We start from the raw sequence: 22,319 nt of genomic DNA, 5'->3' as shown, positions 1-22,319 counted from the left end.
TGGACATATGCATGACTTTCATCGGACTAATACCATGGTTTGCCTGGTAGTCTTCCATAAAGGTGTCACTGCTAGAAATAGAGGTAAATAACTAGCATTATTGGCAGTGTCCGCACCACCCGAATGAGGGTCCCATGATGGAACCAGTGGACGCTGCTTCCATCCTCTTACACCACCCTCATAATGTGGAAAGGGAGCATAGAGAAATGCTGATGATATAGGGCCGGGGAAATTCTCTTATTTTTGTTTTCTAGACCTTTCTCTCATGCTTTTGAGCAGGGCAAAAAGCGACCAATGTAAATAAGTGAAAGACTGTTCTCAATCTATCCCTTTCCTCACCCATGCTTTCATGTTATTGACCACATCCTTTGACTCCTCCTTCCGCCTGCCCTTGTCCTCACATGGCACTCACCTTGGCCTCTTCAAGCTGCATGATGGTGGCTTGGCAATCTGTGATGCTGTCGTTGATGTAGTCAATGTTGGCCGTCAAAGCCTCAATCTCCTCAAGGAGCTCCTGCTGGCCGCGCTCATCCCCGGGGTTCTCTGCCTGCATCTTATCCTTCTTCCCGATCAGCACCTCCTGCAGTAGAGCTAGCTCTTCACGTTTCTGTAGTCGCAAACAGGATACAAGCATTTGTCAGTGAAAACAGTACACTTCTGTGCCTCACTATCTTATTATTTTGTTATTAAAGTGTTTGTAGAGCACAGTGAGCAACCCTTCGTTTTTACCTGTGTATGTGTATATAGTGCAATATCCCTTCTTTTAAGAATTCGCAGGAAGCACTGACTGGTAGCATTAATACTGTGCTGAGAAAACGTGCCTTTGGGTGCAGTGCTGGGGAAGCTTCATTAAACACAAGTCTAAATTGTGTTTGCATTGGCACACTTGTTCAAAACCGCAAAATGTGTACTGGTTGATAGGTACAAATGCAATTTATTTAATGATATACTGGAGAAAATGGAATTCTTTTTTTTAGACCATCAGTGTGAATACTTTGCCAGCAATCTATGGGCAGTCCCTTTCTCACTGCTCCATCAGGATTCAAGCAAACCGGGCCGAAGAGGCTGAAATGCCAGAAACCGGTCCCCGGTAGCTTGTCTCCTTTCTGGTGAAGAATTGGCTTTGTAGTTTGGTCTGCCCTGTTCCCATGATGTACTGGGCCAGGGACAGACTAATTTGCATATAGCCAGGTTCTGAGCTGGGATGGGGCAGTGAGATAAATAACGGTGATGGATCAAGCCCTGATCTTTGGACTGGGTAAGAGTGGTCTGCTTAATTCAGACACTCTGTTCATCACCACCCCCTTTTCTGTATCGTAGCAATCTATGGGTGCAAATGAAGTTTTGACAATGGGCAAACAAATTAGATTTTTACACTGGGTGCACAACTGCCGGGCAACATTGCAAATGCATGTAAATCCAGCTTGTTCTGGAATTAGGAATGTTCTGAACACTCATTCCTTTTGTTAATAATGCAAGAACTTTTTCTCCGATTGTTCACCCCATCCCACCATAGTTTCATCATATCCACATAATTTAGCATGCCCATGTGAACTCTTTGTGAAAGCATGACAAGAGGTTTGCAAAGTTATGACCTGGAGAATTGTAATAATGCTTCTAACAAATAGTTACTAATTTGTTTTGTTGTAGAATTGCCTGTGGTGCCTACATGCCCCATTTAGTCGGTGTTGGGGTCGAACTACTACTTGTTTTTATAAAATGCTTGGAATTGGACACTGAAGTGTTCAAGTGTAGACTTATACAATGCTTTCCCTGTTGTACAGTCAGAATTAGTTTTGCCATTTGTTTGTGATATCGTAATTTTGTTATTTTTATATATTTATATTTGCATATATATATCGATATATGTTTTTTGAATTTGAGCACTGCTCTGCAACCTCATGGGGAGACAGGAGGGTTGCATGTGAAACTACAACACTAAACGCTAAAATAACTATTTGTTACTACAAGTAACATTTTCTGTTTGTAGCATTCGTTACTGTACATCACATGCTGTGCATACATTGTAACGCAGAACTTTATAGTACTGCTGTGGGTGGAGGGTTGATTATTGCTGCAATGAGAGGAAACGCAAGCATATCCTGCCTGTTTAGCAGTTAGTAGCACATGAATGTCTGCAACTGAATCAGACGTATTGATTAAATGTTGGATAAAATATGCTGTGCAATAGTTTCTGATGGATGATCAAATGAAGAGGAAATGAGAGTCTTATGTCTATGCTGATACCTAAGATATTATGTATGTTAAAGTCATGGACAACATACAACTATTATAAAAACAAGAGCTATAGACTAACTGCTCACAGATAAAAGTTACTATGAACTGAATTTAAATACACTTTACAGTGAGGAACACTATGTAGAAAGTCCAGATGACCCTTATTGATTTACAGGGCTTAAACTAATAATCCCAAATGCTAGTTTTTGTGGTAGTGTGGGCAAGCAGTTTAGGCTATTCACATTGCAATGTTAAGCATTTGTTGTACATACAGAGTCAATAAATGAGACACACACTCAAGAAGAAACTCAACATCGATTTAGAAAAATAGCACAGATTTATATATATATATATATATATATATATATATATATATATATATATACATTTTGACACCAAGAGTATTGGAATCAGGTAAGTATGTTAGACAGGCTCAAGTTTTACAGTAAAAACAGCAGAAAATGAAAGCTGTCAGATTTGAGGCATGAGCACTAATGCGGTATTGTTATCATGTGGGAGAAACATACACTGTACAGGTACACTTACAGACGACTTGCAGGACAGTTCTTCTGGATTAAGGTAAGTAGGGGCAAAGGTCTAAGAAAGCACCCAGAGATCAAGCTGACCTGGGGCGTCCGGGTGCAGAGGTACTTTCAGCGGTGGTAGCCTTGAACACTAAAGTCAATGGGGTTCGGTACCTGTAAGAGAAGGCTGCAAGGGGTAGACTGGGTGACCAGTTTGACAGAATTCAAGTGGGGGCTTGGCTCTTGAGAGTCTCAGGACCACAGAGACACCCTCAGTTTATGTGAGCTTGGGCTTTAGAGTTTGGGTGCAGAGGTTTTTTTGTACGGCGGGTCGGTGAGGTAGAGGCTCTCATGGTTCTCGGTGCTCCTGCAGAAAAGGGAATAGAATCACAGCAGGGCCACTCTTGGCTTGAAGCTAGCATGTCTTGGAGCTCCTCAACATGGAGGTAAGTGTAGGTGGTGGTGGTGTTACAACAGAACACAAACAAGCCTTGGTGCTTGCAACAGACTCCAGTACCTCGGCTATTGGTGCACGGAAGCACTTGGGGGCCCTGGCACTTTCAAACTTGGCAAGGGGACAGATATGATCTTCTGGAGAACAGAGCCCTCTTGCTGAGCTGATGCTCCCTTGGTGGGCCCAGGGGTTGACAGAACACTGTACAGGGCAGCTGCAGTTGGTGCCTGCTGGTGCAGGGGAGTGGCTCCTCCTCTCCAAGGGAGATGTTTTTGGGTCGATGAAGTGCTGGGTTTGGGGAGGGTGTTCTGCTTCTGAATGAGTTGGTGTTGTTGATTGTCGGAAGAGCAGCAGTCAGGCAGGTGTTTGCGCCAAAGTTGATGCTGGTCCACAGTTCTCACATCTTTGGCTATTTTTTGTCCTTCTTCATTCAGGTGGGCAAATCTGTTTTCCTGGTGTCAGGGGGCCACCTAAATACTCAATATAGGAGCATTAAGATAGTGTAGGATAGTAGCCAATGGGCTACTGACCCCTGGGGTCACAACACCCTCTATACTCTATACTCACTTCCTGTGGGGAGTGGACATAACCGTGTCTCAGAGTTCCTAATTTCACCACACAAAGGATAGTGAAATCCTTCTTTTTGTGTCCACTTTTGGTAGCCCACCTTACGGGTGTGAATCGTCCGAGAGTGTAACACGCCTCCTTACTATCTAATTTCCCACCTGTCCTTGTACCAAATGGGTCTCAGGGTAGGGGGTGGAATTCTCCAGGTCTGGAGGAAACAGAGGTCACATGTCTAAGGTGACAGAGGCTTTGAAGCCTCTGGCTTTGACATGCTAATTTCTCTAGCCATCCTGCTGGCCTCTGAGATAATGGACTCTCCTTGCCAGGGGGTCAGAAACGCGTCTGTGATGGCAGGCAAGAAGCATCCGGTCAGCCAGACTAGTAAAGTTTCAGGGGCACCTTTAAGGTGCCCTCTGGGTGCATGTCATAATACATCTAGTACTGGCATCATTACAGATTTATTAAGACAAGGTGTTTGAAACCAAACACTACTATTTTCAGTGAAGCCATCAAGTAGCTCGGTAATTCGTGCTGACCAGTGCGCAGTACGTCTTAAGATGGCTTCCCTGAGCACTAGCAAAATTTAGTAATAGAACTAGACATCACAGGGGCATATCTACTCATGCAGATATGTCCTCACATATACTATAATGCACCCTGCCTTAGTGTTCTAAGGCCTGCTGTAGGGGTGACTTGCATATAGTACATGCAGTGTACTATGGCATGGCACAGGGTGAGTGTGCCATGTAATGTTTTAGGAACAGTTTGCATCATTTCATACAGCCTGCAATGGCAGTGTACATGCTTTGTGTGTGGGTCCCTTAGGGTGGCATAAGACATGCTGCAGCTCTTAGTGACCCTCTTTAATACCCATGCCTTAGGTACCAGGGGTACCCTTTACTAAAGTACCTATAGGGGTGCTAAAGTCCTTGCCAATTGGGTTACAATTATACTTTAACTTGTTTTAGAGGAAAGAGCACCTCAGTGTACTGTTCGGGTTGAAAACCAGCATCTAGTAGTCAACAAAATGGGGCAAAAAGTGGGGGACAACTGCAATAAAATTTCAGTTTCCTACATCATCACAGTATAATGCCAAAATTTAGTGTGTGAACTAAGGTGTGCGTATCACTGCCCATCAAAAACCTCCTTGCTTGAAAGTTTGTCACGTGATGACCAAGAGTTTGCCTGAATAAACAAAATGTAATAGTAAACTAGTTACAGGCCCCAAGAAATCAAAGTATGTCCTAAAATCGTGTTTTTCCACACGGATGGAAGGCGGTTTAGCGGCAGGATTCAACTCTGCTCTCATGCTGAAATCGTGAATCCCCCCCCCCCCACCACAATACCAAGGTGAGCACAGAGGAATTTCGCCCGGCCACCACTCCAATCGATCTTGACGGACGATGTAACTTTTCTAATTAATACCAAGGTGAGGGTAGAGGACTTCGCCCAGTCACCTTTCAAATTCACTGTGACGGACTACTCTTCTAGAATTCAACCGGATGGGTCATCGCTTGTATTGCACCAAATCAGGCCTCTTCCACACTATCCGTTAGGTTGCCATCCCACACTCTAGTCCTGATGAAGTCCGCATGACGATTTAAGATCGCATACTTAGGGTTGAAACGTCGACATCATCTAGGTCCAGTTCAAGACCCCACTTGCAAAAGACCTGAATAATTTGGAGCAGCAGGGTCATTGTTTTCTCCGTCTCTCATACTGGCCTTTTACAAATTTATACATATCTTTTCAATCACCTTGTATATATTACGCACTGATTGTGTCACTTACTTCACTATGTCACTTATCCACAATTCACTTTAAACTTTCACAGTGTTGGCAGCCTCTTATGATACAAAGAATTACATGTATATGAGTGAAAGTATAAATGATGCAATTTATATAAAAAATATCTTACCACCCAACAAACTTGATTCACTTGTGGTTTGTGTATCTTTGTTTTCCCATGTGTTTCTTTCCAATAATTTTCCTTTGATCATTTACCTGTAGATTGCTTTTTGCAAATTCAATTGTAATGTGAAGCAATATTGGGGTCATACCCGACAGAACCACTGTACCTTTTGAAATGTATACCCCGGTTCTGAGGGACACAGGGTCACCCCATTGTTTACCTAACAAACCAAACTATCCCAGCAGGCTTCTTCAGCTGTTGTGTCCTCGTTCGGTGAACAGGACAGTCAGCTGGCCCTTGTAGTCTCTAGGCTTCGCTGGGCTCTGGGATACCTTGTCCTTGAGCAGGGCAGGAATCATCGTTCTCTTTGCTAGCCACCAGGTATAGCATGTGCAGACTTTTATTTGAAGCCATAATATGGCTCCCTTGAGCTTTGGGCCGACGGGCTCTTGGACGACGCACCTGCGTGCCGGTTCTGGCATCGAGGCCTTTGACGGTTGTGTGGCGGCCTTCTCTTCCACCCCTAACGATCTTTCTCTACTGATGAGGGAAGTTATCCCGAAACCTGAGACATGTCTCGGGCGATATCCTAAAACCCGGGACATGTTTCGGGTCTAGAGATTCATCAGTCCAACAAGTACCGACTTGCACCCACCTGGGTGATCCACTAAAGAACGACAAGTTCCAGAGTCCCGAGGGGCGATCCGGAGGAGGGGCTAGCGGTGTGCGCTCCATTGATGACTAAACACAATATAGCATGTGCCGTCTTTGATGGTGCAGCATCTTTTTGCTGCTCTCTCGGTGCAGCAGGGCAGTCCTTCCTCTGTCCTCCTTCTAAATCAGTTGAGATCTAAGGTCTGGGTGCCAGGGGTGCCTCTTTTATGCTTGGAAAATGTCCCCAGGGCAGGATGAGTTTGGTAGCCAATGAGCTACAAGGTTCCTTCCCACCTGGTGACTATTTCGTATGGAGTGTGCCATCTGTCTTTTCCAGGATGCACCATTCTGCCCATCCCCCTCTCCTGCTGTCCAGACCTCACTAGCACCATGGGGTGTGGGTACATAAGGGCTACCTGTCCCTAGGGAAACCGATTTGGAAACTGGTTTCCCCTGTCTGCTCCAAAGTTGGCAGCTCTGGCTTTTAGGTCACATCCCCTTCCCAATCACAGGATGCTGAGCCGAGGCCAGGCCTATGAAACCACAGTTGTATGTGGTCAAACAACATATTGGAATGTTTTAACAAGCACTGGCAATGCCAGTAGGTCTGGCTTCAAATAAAAGTGTCTTCTGAGTCAATGATGGGTTTGGGCATTCAATAGGCCATAATACATGCACTATGTCACTAGTATTATCAATCATGCATCCATCATCCATGCATCGAATCATTCTTCCATTCATCTACGTACAGAACTAAAATAAACTCACACAAAAACTCAATAAAATATGCAAAAGAAATTTAAAATAGAAAAGTAAAAAAAGAAAACAATCCGCTGGCCACACAAAGCAGACATGTTTGTAATAAATAGAATTAAGCTTAGGAGAGGGTGGTCATCTTGCAACGGCATTATACATTGTGGTTTATTGTTTTGGAGTTCCAGGATGGCCCCCACGTTTAAAATCAATGTGTTGGTCATCTTGGAATGGTAAAACAGTGAAACTATGGGAAATACCATTCCATGACGGTGGCCTGGTCTAGCGTCTGAGGCATCGTGGAATGTGGCGCACTGCAGATGAAATGAATGTAAAATCAGATGACTGTTTTCACTGTCTGGGTAGATACAGTATGTTCTAAAAATAATTAAAGTAAAATGATGAGAAGGAAAGAAATGAGGGAAAAAATGGAAACTTGGAGTAGCATTGAAGCATGCTCATTTTCAGCTGGATGTGCACATGATTATAAAATTGCCACAAAATAGCCTATTCTTTCAAAGAGATTCATGCAAGAATTCTTACTGTTCAAATCTGGGTTTGTCAGAGTGCGTAATCAACACAAAAATCCTTGCCCACAGAGGTTATCTGTGACATTTCAAGTAACTAAATATGTGTCTGTAGGCCTTAACATGGTACAATAACAATCTACCATTAAAGGCCTATTCGCTTTGACATATATGTTTCATAATTTAAAAAAATGAGGCCTTTTGCCTTTGTTGTAATTATTATAAAAACTGACCAGAATTATATCTGCATTAACTTTTTCCAATGAAACAATAAGGCTTTTATGCTTTATCATTGGCTTGTCACCCTACCAACTCAGCAGACCTACTGTATTGAGCACAAGCTTTTCCACAAATCAACCATCAGTTACAAAGTAATACAATTACAAAGGTAGAGCATTACATTTGGGAAAACCATAATCATCCTTCCAAAGAGCGCCTTTTAAGGATTATCGCATTGCAAATCTTCTGTCCCTAGTATTTGAGTAAGTCACCTATGGCAAACCCTGTCAATTATGGTAATCTGTGAAATTCCATTTAATAAAATACCTGCTTATAGGCTCGGACCACTAAGTGGTAACAATCCAATCTATGAAATTTGGCCTAACGTTTCACAGTGAACCAATTAGGCTGAGAGCCTTTACCATTGGCTTGAATCCGAAACCAACACAGGTTTACTGAGTGCAGATATGCCAGCAACCGTCATAAGTACAATTATAGGTGTACAAAATTACAGGTGGCAAAACAATATACAACCCCTCTCAAAACGGCAGAACAAGAATAGTGGCAATTAACATCTTCGACTGCCAGAGATTGTCACATGGGATGAAAAACAGAAAAACCTTTGCCTACTACAGTAGGATGTATGACGTTACAACGCATACTTTTACAACGCCTACCTTTACATCGCAGGTTTTACAACGCATACCTTTACAACGCATAGTGCTTTTAGGCGCTGGATTGTGAATAGTTTAATTTACTATTCCAACTCCAGTCCCCGTGGATAGTAGGGAAGGTGTTGGATAGTACATTAAACCTATTCCCTATCCTAGAGCGCCCCCAGCGCAATGCGATGTAATAGTTTGCGTTGTAAAAGTTGAGTCGTAAAGGCACTGCGTGGTAAAAGTTGCGTTGTAAAGGATGTATACCACTACAGTAATCTATCAGTTTCATGTAACAAAATACGTGTCTATAGCTTATGATACATTGTGATAACAATCCACCATTAAAGGCTTACTGGCTTTAACAAATGCTAATCACAATACAAAAGCAAAGCCTTCAGCCTTTGTCGGAATGTTTTATGATACAGAGATCAGCCCCTTGGCTTTGGGCATAACGTTCATCAGGGAACAATTCAGGCATCTCCTCTTTAACACTGGGTTGTCACTATAATCATCTCTGTCTTAAAGCAGTGAGCGTAATATTTTCAGCAATGCAACCATCAGGTACACAGTCACAAAATTAGAACTCTAAACAACATTACAGTTGCAAAGCAAAATACGAGGTCTCATAAGAAGGCCTAAAAAAGATAATCAAAGTACAAATTCTCCATCTCCATAGTTTGTCAGATGACACTATTCAGACCCTCCAGAATTTTGCGATTTTGCGATTCACAAAAAAATCGCGAAATCGGCCAACTAGCGCGATAGCCGCAATATTGACAATTATCGCCGCGATATTTGCCAAAATGTGTCTTCAAAACAAACAATGTCTGTTTATTGGCTGTGCACGCACACGTCACTACGTGCCGCCGCCCAGCCGTCCAATACCAGCTTCCTCTCTGCACTAGAGTTTCAGTGCCGGTATCCAACCCTGATGCTCTGCAGGCGGGCCTAAATGTCCATATTAGCACACCGAGGAGAGGTTTCATATTATTACCGGAAACTATACAGCTTTGCAGCAGATGAGGTGTAGCATCCGCATTCTAGTTGTTGCACGTCACGTAGACGTGACGTGCGACGGGGGTGAAGAGAGAAGCTGCGCGCGCAGCTAATGAGAGCGCGCGAAGGGCCATAGCGATCGGAAGCGCCGGCCGGCGCTCCTCTGCGTTCTATATTGTTAATAAAGTTCTTTGCTCTAAAATCAAGCCCAGTGCTTTTATTTACAAGTCAGCGACTTCACAGTGGCGACGAAGGACGGGAGGCACCCACTGGCACCCAACAAAAAAACAAAAAAAAAAAAAAAACGAAAGGAAATAAAATTGAACCTCCACCTCCACGTGGACTGCAGCCAAGCAGGCGACCCCAGGCCAAGGGGGGACGCAGCACAGAACGGCGCCACTGGGCCAGTGAGTGGAGAGCTCAAGGGGGCAAAGCAGAACTCACCAAGGTATACAGGCAGAGGAGCGTGGCAGTGCCACAGCAACCAGAGGGGCGGCGCAGTGGCCTGAGTAGCTGCGCTGCAAACCACAGCGCACCGATCACCGCTAATACCTTCAAAGAACACCGTGAAGGTAAGAACAGCGCTGGCTGCCAAGGAAGAAGGAGGGGGGACTGGCACTAGGAGTCCCCGGGAGGTCGCTGATAGAGAAGTAAAAGACAGCACCCCAGGGAGCCCCACCAGCAAGGCCGTCGAAGCGACAGAGAGCAAGGAGGTGAAGATGAGCACACCGGCAGGCTATGCAATTGCACCGGTGCAATTCCTACCAAAACCTGGTGAACCCCTGATGAAGTGGGAGGATTGGAAGGAATATATTGATAATTTCATAGGGGTCTTGGAGGACGAAAATGAAGAGAAGTTCACCCCCCAAAGGAAGAAACGCATCTTGCTGTTGAACCTGGGACCGGAGGGTCTCAGGATTTACAAGAGTCTAGTGCCCAAGAAGAGAGAGGACACGGATACGGATGTCTATGCCCATGCAGTAGAAGACCTGGATGAGAGGTACCGCCCCACCATATGTGTGTCTGTGGATAGGTTCAACTTCCAGCAAAGGAAACAACGGGCCGGAGAAACCATAGAGGAGTATGTAGGAGCGTTGAGGAAACTAGCGGCCCCGTGTAAATATGCACTGTGGGAGGATGAATTTATAAAAGACCAGATCGTGATGCACACTACGAGTACACAGGTCCAGGACAAGCTGTGGGCGAGCGGCGACACCAAGCTCAAAGAAGTAATGGTCATAGTAAAGAGGGCCGAGCTCGCTAGGAGGTGTGCGGCAGCAACCAAGAAAGACGTGGGCGCCCCGACAATGGTGAACAGAATACAAGAAGGGGATCACCGTAAGGACCAAAGAGGAAAAGACTCAGCAGCCAAAGGTACTAGCAGGTGGCAAGGGAGACAACCAGGGAGCGACAGCAAGAAATCGTGCTACAGATGCGGCAGTTGGTCCCATGATGCCCGTGACAGAAGATGTCCTGCGTTCAGAGCCAAGTGCCTACACTGCGGTATCTTAGGCCACTATGAAAAAGTATGTAGGAAGAAACATTCGAAGGAAACAGTGAAATGTGTGGAGCAAGGTGAAGAAGATCTAGAAGACGTGGCTGAAGAAGAGGTGATCACGGTCTTGTGCATATACGACCAAGTGATGAGCATAGAAGGGAGGAAATCCACAAAACCCATCCTGGACATGTCAATGGGAGGAGTCGCCATCACTGTGGTGGCGGACACAGGATCCCCCTTCACCATCATCCAACAGGCAGTGTGGGAAGAAACATTCAGACCCAGGTTGGGACCGGAGTTGGAAAAGCTAGACATCAGACCGGTCACTTACAATGGGGATCGCATTCCCATGTTGGGGTTCCGCCGCCTACTGTTCGAATTCAGGGGCCGGTCAGCATGGTGCAAATTGTACATTGCAGAAAAGGGACCCTCAGTCCTGGGATGGCTAGACCAAGGGGACTTAGGAATTAAACTGGATCCCGGAGGGAAAGAGCAGATTTTACTGACTGAGCAAGAGGAATGGCCGAACATGAACAAATGGAAAGAGAACTATCCGAAGGTATTTGGTGGCACTGTGGGACGGATGGAAAACTTCCAACACAGGATTGTGCTCAAGGAAGGGGCCATTCCGGTAGCCCACAAGGTGAGAAATGTGCCGATTGCGGTGAGAGAAGCAGTCCAAACTGAACTCCAAGAGTTAGAAAGGAAAGGAATAATTGAGCCGATAACATGTGCTGAATGGTTGGCGCCCCTGGTGGTCGTAATGAAGCCAAATGGGAAGGTCCGGCTCTGTGTGGACCTGAGAGAACTGAATAAGAATATCGTGGTGGAAAAATTTCCCCTCCCCAGAATCGAGGAAATGTTGACCAAGACCAGGGGGGTGCAGTGGTACTCCACTATCGACTTGACCTCGGCCTATCACCAAATTGCACTGCACCCGGACAGTAAACGGCTCACCTCCTTCATCACCCCGTTTGGGTGTTACCAGTTCTGTCGGATGCCTTTCGGGCTGGCCTCAGCAGCCGCTGTGTTCCAGAAAATGATGCACCAACTGTTCAGAGACTGCAAGGACGTCCAGTATTTCCAGGATGACATCTTGGTGATGGGACGAGATCAGCAAGATCATGACCAGAAGCTGGGAAGGGTGCTGAAAACACTTGAGAACAAAGGCCTCACAGCGGAGTGGTCGAAGTGTAGGTTGGGACTGCAGTCGGTGACGTACCTAGGTCACGAGATCGGACGACAGGGCGTTACCCCCAAATCAGAAAACGTCAAAGCCATCGCTGAAGCACCGCCGCCCAGGAATAAGGAAGAGGTCAGGTCGTTCCTGGGGATGGCGGAGTACTACAGCAAGTTTGTGGTACACTTCGCTTCCAAGACCCACAATTTGAGGTTGTTGACCAGAGACAGCACAGTGTTCCAATGGACGCCGGAAGCCCAAGCAGAGTTCGAATTGATCAAAAAGGATGTTACCGGAGCCGTGCCCCTCAAGGGGTATGACCCACAAGGCACCACTATACTGACGACAGATGCCAGTGACAAAGGTTTGGGTGCTGTACTCATGCAAGACAGAGGCAGAGGGGAGATGGAGACCATCAGCTTTGCATCCAGAGCACTGACAGATACAGAGAGCAAATACAGCGTGATCGAGAAAGAAATGCTGGCGGTCGTATGGGCCATGATGAGATTCCGGCAATTTCTGTGGGGAACACGCTTCCAACTCAGAACTGACCACAAACCGTTGGTGAAGGTGCTGACGTCGAGCGGACATGCCAGTGCTACACCTCGGATATCCAAGATGTCCCTAAAGTTGCTCGAGTTCAGGTATGATGTTGAGTACATTCCCGGGAGCCGGAACCGAGTAGCGGACTATTTGAGCAGGGCAGCTGCCATGGAGCCAGGAGAGGAAGACCCTGCCGGCAGTGGGGAGTTGGTAGCTCTAATAGAGGATCAAGAGAAACTGATCAGTCTACAAGAATGGACAGAGTCATACGAAGAAGACATGGACATAAAGGAAGTGAAGGGGTACATCGTACATGGATGGCCGGATAAAAGGAACGTGAGAGCGAGCCTCAAGCCGCACTTCGAAGTGCGGGAAGAACTGTCGATAGGAGACCGAGGGATCTTCATGTACAGAGGAGATAAGGTGATTCCCCCAAGGAACCTCACGTCAAAACTGATGGACTTGCTACACGAGGGTCACCTGGGCATCGGGAAACTCAAGGCACGTGCTAAACAGAATTACTGGTGGCCCGGCATGGACATAAGGGCGGAAAGGCATGTTCGAGAGTGTCCCCAATGTCAACAGGCGGACAAAACATTAAAACCATTAAGGCCAGCGATAGGAAAGTTTGATCCCCCTTCAAATCCGTGGGAAGAACTATCCATAGACATTTTGGGACCGGTCCTAGATGATCAAGGCACACAGAAGTATGTGTGTGTGCTCATGGATCGCTACTCGAAGTGGCCAGAGTTGAGAGTAGAGGAATCCATGGACACGGAGAACATCCTTAAGTTCCTGTCAGAGACTTTCACGAGAGAAGGAATACCGAAATCAATCTTGAGTGACAATGGACCCCAGTTCACGTCAGAAAAATGGACTAAGTTCATGCAAAGAAATGGCGTCACCGTCAAACACACTGCAATTTACCATCCGGCCGGAAATGGTTTAGTGGAAAGATTTAACAGAGTAGTGATGGGAGCCATACAAGCGGCCATCTCAAGTGGACAGAATTGGGAGAAGGCGCTAGAGAACATGGTATGGGCCTACAGAATAACCCCCACTGGCACGGGGTATAGTCCATTTCAAATACTAAGGGGACGTGAACCTTTTACTCACGACAACAGAATTTGGAAGGAAAAGCTCATCACCAGTGAATGGTCCCCTGCAGTGGTGCGGGCCAACCTGGAAAAGGCACAGACAATTTACAGCAACCACTACAACAAACGTAGGAATGTCAAAAGCACAGATCTGGAACAAGGAGAGTGGGTAAGAGTAAGATTGGCCACCCTGCAGAAGAAGGGAGACAGCAAGTACAGCAAGCCGTTGCAAGTGGTAGAAGTGTATGATCGGGCAGCTCTATTAAGTGACGGAAATGTGTGGTCCCAAGACCGCATGGCCAGGTGCAATAAAGTCTTGGGCTGGAAACAACAGAGCGCCGATTGGGAAGACAAGGAAGGCCCCGAAGTGGAGAATAATCAAGCAGCCGCGGAACAGCAAGTTGGAGAGAGAGCTGGAACGGAAAGTGGAGAAGAAGGAGAAAATGAAGGAAGAGTTGAGAACGAAGGGACAGTAAACCCTGAGACTCTGAGTCAAGAGTCAATGGAGAACCCCGTCAGGGTCACAAGGAGTGGAAGGCAGGTGGTAAGACCTTCCCGGTACCGAGATTTTGAATTGGACAATGAACTGTGAGTGACTCTTTCTTGTTTAATAAAAAAGGGGGAGATATGTAGCATCCGCATTCTAGTTGTTGCACGTCACGTAGACGTGACGTGCGACGGGGGTGAAGAGAGAAGCTGCGCGCGCAGCTAATGAGAGCGCGCGAAGGGCCATAGCGATCGGAAGCGCCGGCCGGCGCTCCTCTGCGTTCTATATTGTTAATAAAGTTCTTTGCTCTAAAATCAAGCCCAGTGCTTTTATTTACAAGTCAGCGACTTCACATGAGGTTGCTTCTGTCAGTGTGTATGACGAAGAACTTGGACATGATTACCTTTTGATGCTAAGAAATGGTGGTTGAAAAGGCATGACGTGGTGCAGTATATGTATACTTTGACGTGGGCTGTAATTATAGGCAGTAGCTGACAATGATCTTGTCATACTTTATACTGATTGTTGCCCCCGTGATAGTGAACTTCCCAGAATGTTCGCAACAGATGAACAATTCAGACCTTGACTGTAACATGTTTTTCTTCATATTCCTCCCAATGCTGACATCCGATATAAGCTGTTTTACTTAGATCCTTCATTCATTCAGGACAGTTCTGGCACGGTTTCACTAATTTTCGGGATGCTGTTGCGTGCCACTTGGTGGAGGATTGAGTGGCCATGGATATCTGTCACACCTTATCAAAATATATGGTTCTCCCCATATTGAGCATGTCGCCTTTTGCCGAGCAGTTTGCCTCATTCGTCATTGGCCTGCTGCAGTACCCCCAGTGTTTGGGAGTTTTCTTTGCTGCCATCTACAGTCCCCAGCTGCTCAGCGCATCTGCACATCTTTCTCTCAGGTGAACGGTATTCACAGGCTACCAAAACTAAGTATTTGTCGTACATCCACTAATCTTGTTCACAGGGGAATTATCCAGAGGGTATGCATTTACCAATAATAACGATATAGTGCGAAATGAAAAAATGTAATAGACGGACTAAAAGTGAGTACTTCAACTGAACAAGTTACTGTAGGGCAGTTCAGAGATTAATTTTATATGGCGCAGTCAAGTTTTCAAGCATGACGAAATAATGGCTAGAGCACTGCAAAGAAACATTTTTCACCACAAATACAATGCAGAGTTTACCTTGTCGGTTGGGGTGGGGGGTAAAGGGTTTCAATGTGAAGTCCTTGTTCGTCACTGAAAAGTCACAAAACTCTGAGACTCTTGGAATACTGCTTGATATGTTTCTGTCTGTTTCTGTATCCATCTAAATTGTGATCTCTTTAAAGCAAGCTGAATACTAACATTAAGAGTGACATACATTTTGGATATTTTCTTATGTTGCATGCCTTTCCAGTAGAGTCTGGGTGTTTATCCTTGTTGAGCAAATTATGTAATGTTAATCTTCATAGCCTGACCCAAAACTTTTGTACAGTCAATATCTATAACCCCACAATTATGCCACTCAAGGGAATTACGGAGACAGGTAGAACACACAAGTGTCCTTGAACACATAACTTTGATGAGGTGTGACTAACTCAAGTTCATTCTTTCAAAGATGGCCTTTCTTCAGAATGTGAAACCATAACCACCTGCTAAACCCATTTGACTACAGAAGTGTTCCCAAGCTTCTGTGCCTGCACTTTTGCCAACAAAATGAATACTATCCATGCGGGTGTGGGGAAAGAAGTAACCCGAAAAACATTCTTGTCCCTGCAGATCCAGCCGAATGCTTGAGAAGCACGCAACACAAAAATAAAAAAAGGATTTTTCAAACAGGTGATTGTCACAACCGAAGCTTTCCAGTTTGGAAGTAACACAAAAATTAAGCACTAAAAGCTCTGCCCATGTCATTCACACCAGTTCATGTCACGAGGTGCCGATTGAAACTGTGCTTCCGTAGAGCCGTAGACACTTTAAACATGCTAGTTTCACAGTGGAATACCCTGTTAGATCAGTTTACATTGATTTAAGGCTGAAAATGAATGATTACAGATAAATTAAGGTGCCGCAATAATGCCGCTAAATTTCCACTTTTGTGCCGCTAAATTTCCATTTTTATGTCGCTAAATTTGCAAGTCTATGCCGCTATATCCTGGGGGCTCTGACTATTACCCTTCCCTACAACGGTACACTGAGATTTCATGTAACAAAATACATTGCTGCAAATTTTAGTAGAGTAATAACAATCCATTCTTAAATGCCGATTAACTTTAACATATCATTTAAAAAAATAAATACCAGGCCCACTGACTTTATCGTATCTGGAGCATAAGCATACACACGGCAATCAGAGAAGAACAGACATCGTAATTATCTAATTATCTAGGAGACGTTGTTTAATAGCATCACAGTGGGCATTTGTTTGACCTGAAAGGGGAATCTCTAGCCATCACAGTGGCATGTGTGTGACCAAAAATGTCAAAATCATTAGCTTTTCTTGATAAAGAACCTGGCTCAAGATGCTGGATAAACAAATGATCACGGCTGCCTGCAGGATAAGCACTCTTTCAGTGGAAGCACACAGCTTTTGACAAATCAAAAGCTGTACTCAGATGAACCAACATCTGGGTGGAGCCACAGTCCCTCTCTGTATTACTCCTAAAAGCTCCATTCTTGATCACATAGCTCAGGCACAGCTACGCTGTCAAGCAGAATTAAAAATAAATCTTTATTTTATAGCTTTTGTGATGCAGAGAGCAAGCGCAGTGTTAATGAGTAAGATTAGAAAAGCAATGAACAAGGCATGAAAGCATTGGAAATTACTTTTGCAAGGGCAACATCAAAAAAGGAAAGAGACTGCGATCCACACCATGATGGAAATGACTACTTGCACAGAAGCAGCTGGCATTCCACGTGTAAACAGTTAAAAAAAAAAAATAATAATTTCGTGTTTTCTTTAAACGGGGTCTCCATAAAGTTTTTGCACTGGCAGTATGTTAATTGTTTAATTTCTCAAAGCCTGCCACCTGCTGTCGAGCACACCACTACCTGCTAACAGGCCACTCTGCCTTGCCGCCACTGATTGTATTCACAGGCTAACTTATTAAAGCTGACCCCAGAAGGCCCCGCCAGATGATGCCTAAATTTCTATGAGTGAGCCGGCCTCGTAATGCACCCATTAACACCTCGTGCTTGGCTATAAGGAATTACTAAAATTGACATGTGCTGCTTTAAAGGTACTTGCATTTCTTAGTGTCCTTTAACATGCAACACCTACTACCACCTGCTGCTTTGTGCTTCTACCTTAGCAGTTCTCTTAAAGGGGCCTAAGTGGTGTAGATTAGTAAGAGGAGCATGGCGAGGTAACCCTGGGCAGGAGTGAGGCTGTGGTGCACTGTCAGTATTTTCCTGTTCATAAGTTATAAATACAGACAAAGGAAAAATAGTTTTACGTCTGTATTTATACGTAAAAATCAGTTTAAAAAGAAAACCGGGAGCCTTAATCATAAGACACTGACTAGTAGACATTAGTAGACCCACTATCTAGGTCAGGTGTGAGCAGCCCATACAGTCCTGGGGCCGTATCATACATTTGGTGCACTTTCCTTGTCTGCACCAGACACACCATTTAAAAGGCGCACCTGGAGCAAACAAGGAACACATATGCCGTATTAGGATGAATGCACTGCCCCCAGGGCTGCCGCAAACTCGCGCTGCGCCACAGCAGAGCATTCAGGTGAAAAACGGAGCTACTGCTTTGAAGCCTCACTTTTAAGGCGGATTGGAGATCCCCTTGCAGGCGGATGCAGTAAGAAACTGCACCCGCCTGCAAGGGGATGCCTGGGGGGTCCATGAGACCCCTTTTCCACCCTCCAGAGGGCTGCCATCAGGGGTCGCACTGACAGGTTCTTTGGTTCTGCACCCGCGTCTGAAAAACGGTGCGGGTGCAGAGGTGAAGGGATTCCCTCATTTGCATGGGCCCACGCCCCCATGCAATTGAGGGAAAGCTCCCTGATGGTAGCACTGGCGTTTTATGTGAGCCAGTATTACAGAAGGGGACGCACAAGCGCCTGAGGACCCTTCTTTAATACCGAAGTTGCCTTGGGGCATGAAAACCGGGCGCAAACACATGTTGCGCCCCTGGGCACCTCTGTAATTCTTCCCCTGTTGTTTCTTTTACAGTAAAATATCCATGGTGCTACAACCCATCCTTGAGTGCCTCCAGTCAGATTTGGACAACTAACCCGTGCTACCTTTTTTATCCTGGTCATGGTGCAATAATTAAAATGATGATTCTCCCTCGACTACTCAATACTCTACAGAACTACCACTTTCCCCTCAAACATACATTCTGCAAAAAACTTACAGGAGCCCTACACACTTTTCATTGGTAGTGCTGTACCCAAGTCTCAATGCTCAATTACAAATTCACATATGATGGAGGCCTAGCCAATAATAATAATAATAAAGATAGTTTATAAAGCGCCTGGTGACGCCTTCCCGGCGTGTCCCCGCGCTGTGCCAAGGCAGACCTCTTTTCCTACTACTGAGTCATTCAGCTCCTTGAACTTGACAAATGTCTTTTCAACACCAACACTGATCCAGCCTATAGAAATGAACTTAGGGCCTTGGGATATTCACAGCCACTACGCTATATATATATATATGGAGGTACCATTTGAAGCTAAGATCAGAATGGACAACTTAGGGCACGGACACAAAATGTATTGCATCTAGATACATTGTTATTGATACTCCTGACACATTTGACAAGCAACGGTTGGCATGGGTATCAGATATTGGCCCTTTGGAGGTTAGAGGGCCTGGCCATGCCGAGACATCTCAATTAATGCTAGATACCACTATGTACAATTTGAAAACCTGCAGTGTGAAACCTACAGTATGTATGCTTCACTACAGAGAGGTTATGGCAGACTGAGTGAGAATTATTTCCCCATTGTCTCCAATGCCAGGCTGCTTTGGGGGATTTATCACATACTGCCTGGCAATGCACAACCCTATGCATGTTCAAGGGTCCAGTGGAAAAGTCTTGTAATATAGCCTTATAGCTCGCTGCCGAGGTCTATACCAGTTGTTTAAGTCCCTGAATGTGAGTTATAGACCCAAGCCGCAGGAGAGAACTTATAACGAGGGAGAGGGCATTTAACAGCTGGCATAGCCAGAGGCAGAAGGGCTATAATAATAATAATAATACAAAGATTTATAGAGCGCCTGGTTACACCAGCTGGTGTGTCCCCGCGCTGTAGTGAGAGGCAGCCGAGCCGCATGAAGAGCAAAGACCACGAGTTAGAGCTTACCTAGGCCCACACCAAAAAGATGAGCTATAAGTCTATTAGAACGCTCCACCCTCTAAGGGTAGGATGTTCTACACAAAACAGGGAGAAACAAGAAGACAAACAATGGAATGTTGGAGATCAGGACTTAAATCAGCCAATATAAGCCCAGAGCCACTCCATTGCCTTCAATGGAGCTCTCAACATTAAAATGTTGTAATAAAGTGCTGGGTTCCTGGATTACCTTAGATATAAAAGTGGTGTTGCTACATGGAGATGAAGATATTTGCATCTCTAAATATCAAAAGCTTCTGCTGTTGGTGCCCATGATATTCACCAAGCAAGATATCCCCCAAAATTGGACAGCTAGGCGTTCTCTGTGCATTGCAAAATGGAAGCATGGTCTAGTTGGGTAGAGGGTATTGGAGACATCGATAAACGAAGCAAGGAGATGTGGGAGGTGTGGACCCAATTCAGGGGGATTATGGATTAGGTGGTGATGACAGGTTATCTGTCAGAGATGGTAATGCACTGATACACATATGGATATGTGGGTATTGTGGACATGTATGCAGGCAGTATGACTCTTTTCTCTATCTTCTGTTTTCTTTTGTACATTATGATGTATCTTTTCTGTAAACAATAATGATGAGTGTGCATTGTTGGTATGCAAAATGAAAATAAATGTATTTTGAAAATCCATGGTCCTTCAATCCCACCTTGATCAGACGTTCCATGTCAGCCTCCAGGTTAACAATGGTCATTCTCTGCATTACAATGTCCATGACCCGGCGCTCCAGAGACTGCCACTTCACTCGTGCTGCTTTGCTGAAGGTCTGATTGGGTCCTTTACGGGGAAATTTCTTCCTGCAAGTTAAGAAAGGACGTGAGATTGGCAGCAGTGTACCTGAGAGGGAAAACAATTGAGGACAACATTGGAGAGAAGCACCTAAGGAGACTTGAACTAGGAACCACAGTTCACGAAGGAAAATGGAGATGTAGATTGAAAACAGGTACAGAAAATTAGACTGAGCAAGAGAGGTCTGACTCTGAAAATCTTGCAGCGTACACACAGTCAAAAATCCTCATACCAGAGCAGAGAAATAGACATGCACTCATACAAAAGGCAATTGTGTACTGGAAGGCAGACATCCCCCTGCCCCAAACCTCCTTCACATTCTCACATTCATTCTATTCTATCTGTATCACCCCCCCCACCCCCCACTCACTTTCAAATGTTCTCACTATCTCAATCTGAAACTGAATCTCATGCCCTTTGGTCACTCTGATCTAATTGCCCAGTCTCTTAGACAAGCTCATTCTGACAACTTATTCTCTCACTGACTCCATCCATTTCCTTTCCTCTCAAGCTTTTATATTTACTCTTGAAATTTGGAACTAATGGAACCAGGGTTGCTACAATTCCTTGAGTTTCATAATTTTTGAGGACTGTGACTGCGTGCTTATGTACCTTAAAGTAAAGAATGCCAAAACCCTACTAATTATTCCGGCATCAGAGTGCACACCAGCTTTCACACTGCTCAAGCTTTACCTTGGAGGTCTTGTCCCATTCACAACTGGAACATCCACATAGTTGTTCATTTTTCGGTTCCATTGACGCACAATGCTGGAGACAGAGCGGGATCCAGAGTCTGGATCAGAGGAAGTCGTACTAGCAGAAAGTTCTGCCCCGGAGTCCAGCAGGGCATTTTTCTGGACTAACCTACCAGCAACTCTATCAGACATAGGCTTGGAGAGTCGTCGGAGAGCTGAGACCTGAAAAAAAAGATTATGATACATAGAAGCCTGGCAGTATCATCAGCACCAAGTACAGTAGGAGGTTGTGGTACTCCTAAAAGGACCATGGCTTTCTCCTAAACAACAATGTGAAGACAAAGAGGGGAATGAAAAAACGAGGTGGCTTAGCTTATGAACAGACACCAAATGACTTTAAATATCCTACAAATCCATTTGGTCTGAATTTTTGGATTCTTAGCCAAAGCACAACTCCCAGTTAATACCTAATGAGGCATCAGTGGTAGTCTTAGTGCATTCATAAGAGGATTAACTACCACACTGTTATTAGTGAGTTTTGGCACTGAGTGAGCATTGAGGATAGTGGTAACATAATTCTAGGGAATTCCTATTAGTTTCTTATATGCAGACTAGTAAATCACTAGGCAGACATTAGAAAAAAAATTATGCTAGGATATTTATAGGACAATCTTATAGTATTCTTGCATGGTTTTCTATAGGAAAGAGCACTGACCCGCAATTACATAATTACAGAAGTACAACCATAGGGGATTATAGGTAATATTATGAAATCCCTCTATTAACAGTCATTTAGAGCAATGGTCCCCAAACTGCGGGTCCTGACCCACTAGAGGGTCATGTGTCGATTTGTTGGTGGGCTGCAAGAGTCCAAGCAATAAAAACATTGCCTTTAAATTATGTATTTATCTTGTCATATTTCTTGTGCTTCAAAGACATAGGTCAAATGCCAGTTTATGTCTTCTGACAAATTGCAGCGTTTTTAACATTGGGAATTGTGTTTACAAACTCCTTTGACTTTGCAGTCAGAGAGAGTAAGTTAAGTGAATTATGTGTGAATCTTTCTAGGGTACAGCTGTGTGAAGGAAAGGCTGTAAGATGTCATTTTTTTGTAACAGAAAAAAATGAAACTGTCAGTAAATAAACTGTACA

General features: G+C 44.8%; 1 protein-coding gene across 4 annotated transcripts in view; it reads right to left on the bottom strand.

Annotated features, from left to right (window-relative positions):
- KIF21B (kinesin family member 21B) overlaps positions 1–22,319 on the bottom strand; it is a 493,467-nt gene that overhangs the window by 117,070 nt on the left and 354,078 nt on the right. For all 4 annotated transcript variants that reach the window (XM_078644203.1, XM_078644205.1, XM_078644204.1 and 1 more), the window contains exons 18-20: positions 21,166–21,389; positions 20,333–20,480; positions 413–607 (exon numbers count right to left, since the gene is read on the bottom strand). In XM_078644203.1, coding sequence (XP_078500329.1) covers positions 413–607; positions 20,333–20,480; positions 21,166–21,389 — 567 coding nt within the window. The remainder of the gene's footprint in view (positions 1–412; positions 608–20,332; positions 20,481–21,165; positions 21,390–22,319) is intronic.

The sequence above is a fragment of the Lissotriton helveticus genome, chromosome 5_1 (genome assembly GCF_964261635.1).
Source record: "Lissotriton helveticus chromosome 5_1, aLisHel1.1, whole genome shotgun sequence".
Lineage (NCBI taxonomy): Eukaryota > Metazoa > Chordata > Amphibia > Caudata > Salamandridae > Lissotriton > Lissotriton helveticus.
Note: the sequence above shows the minus strand (reverse complement) of the source record. Positions and strands in the feature narration are given on the sequence as shown.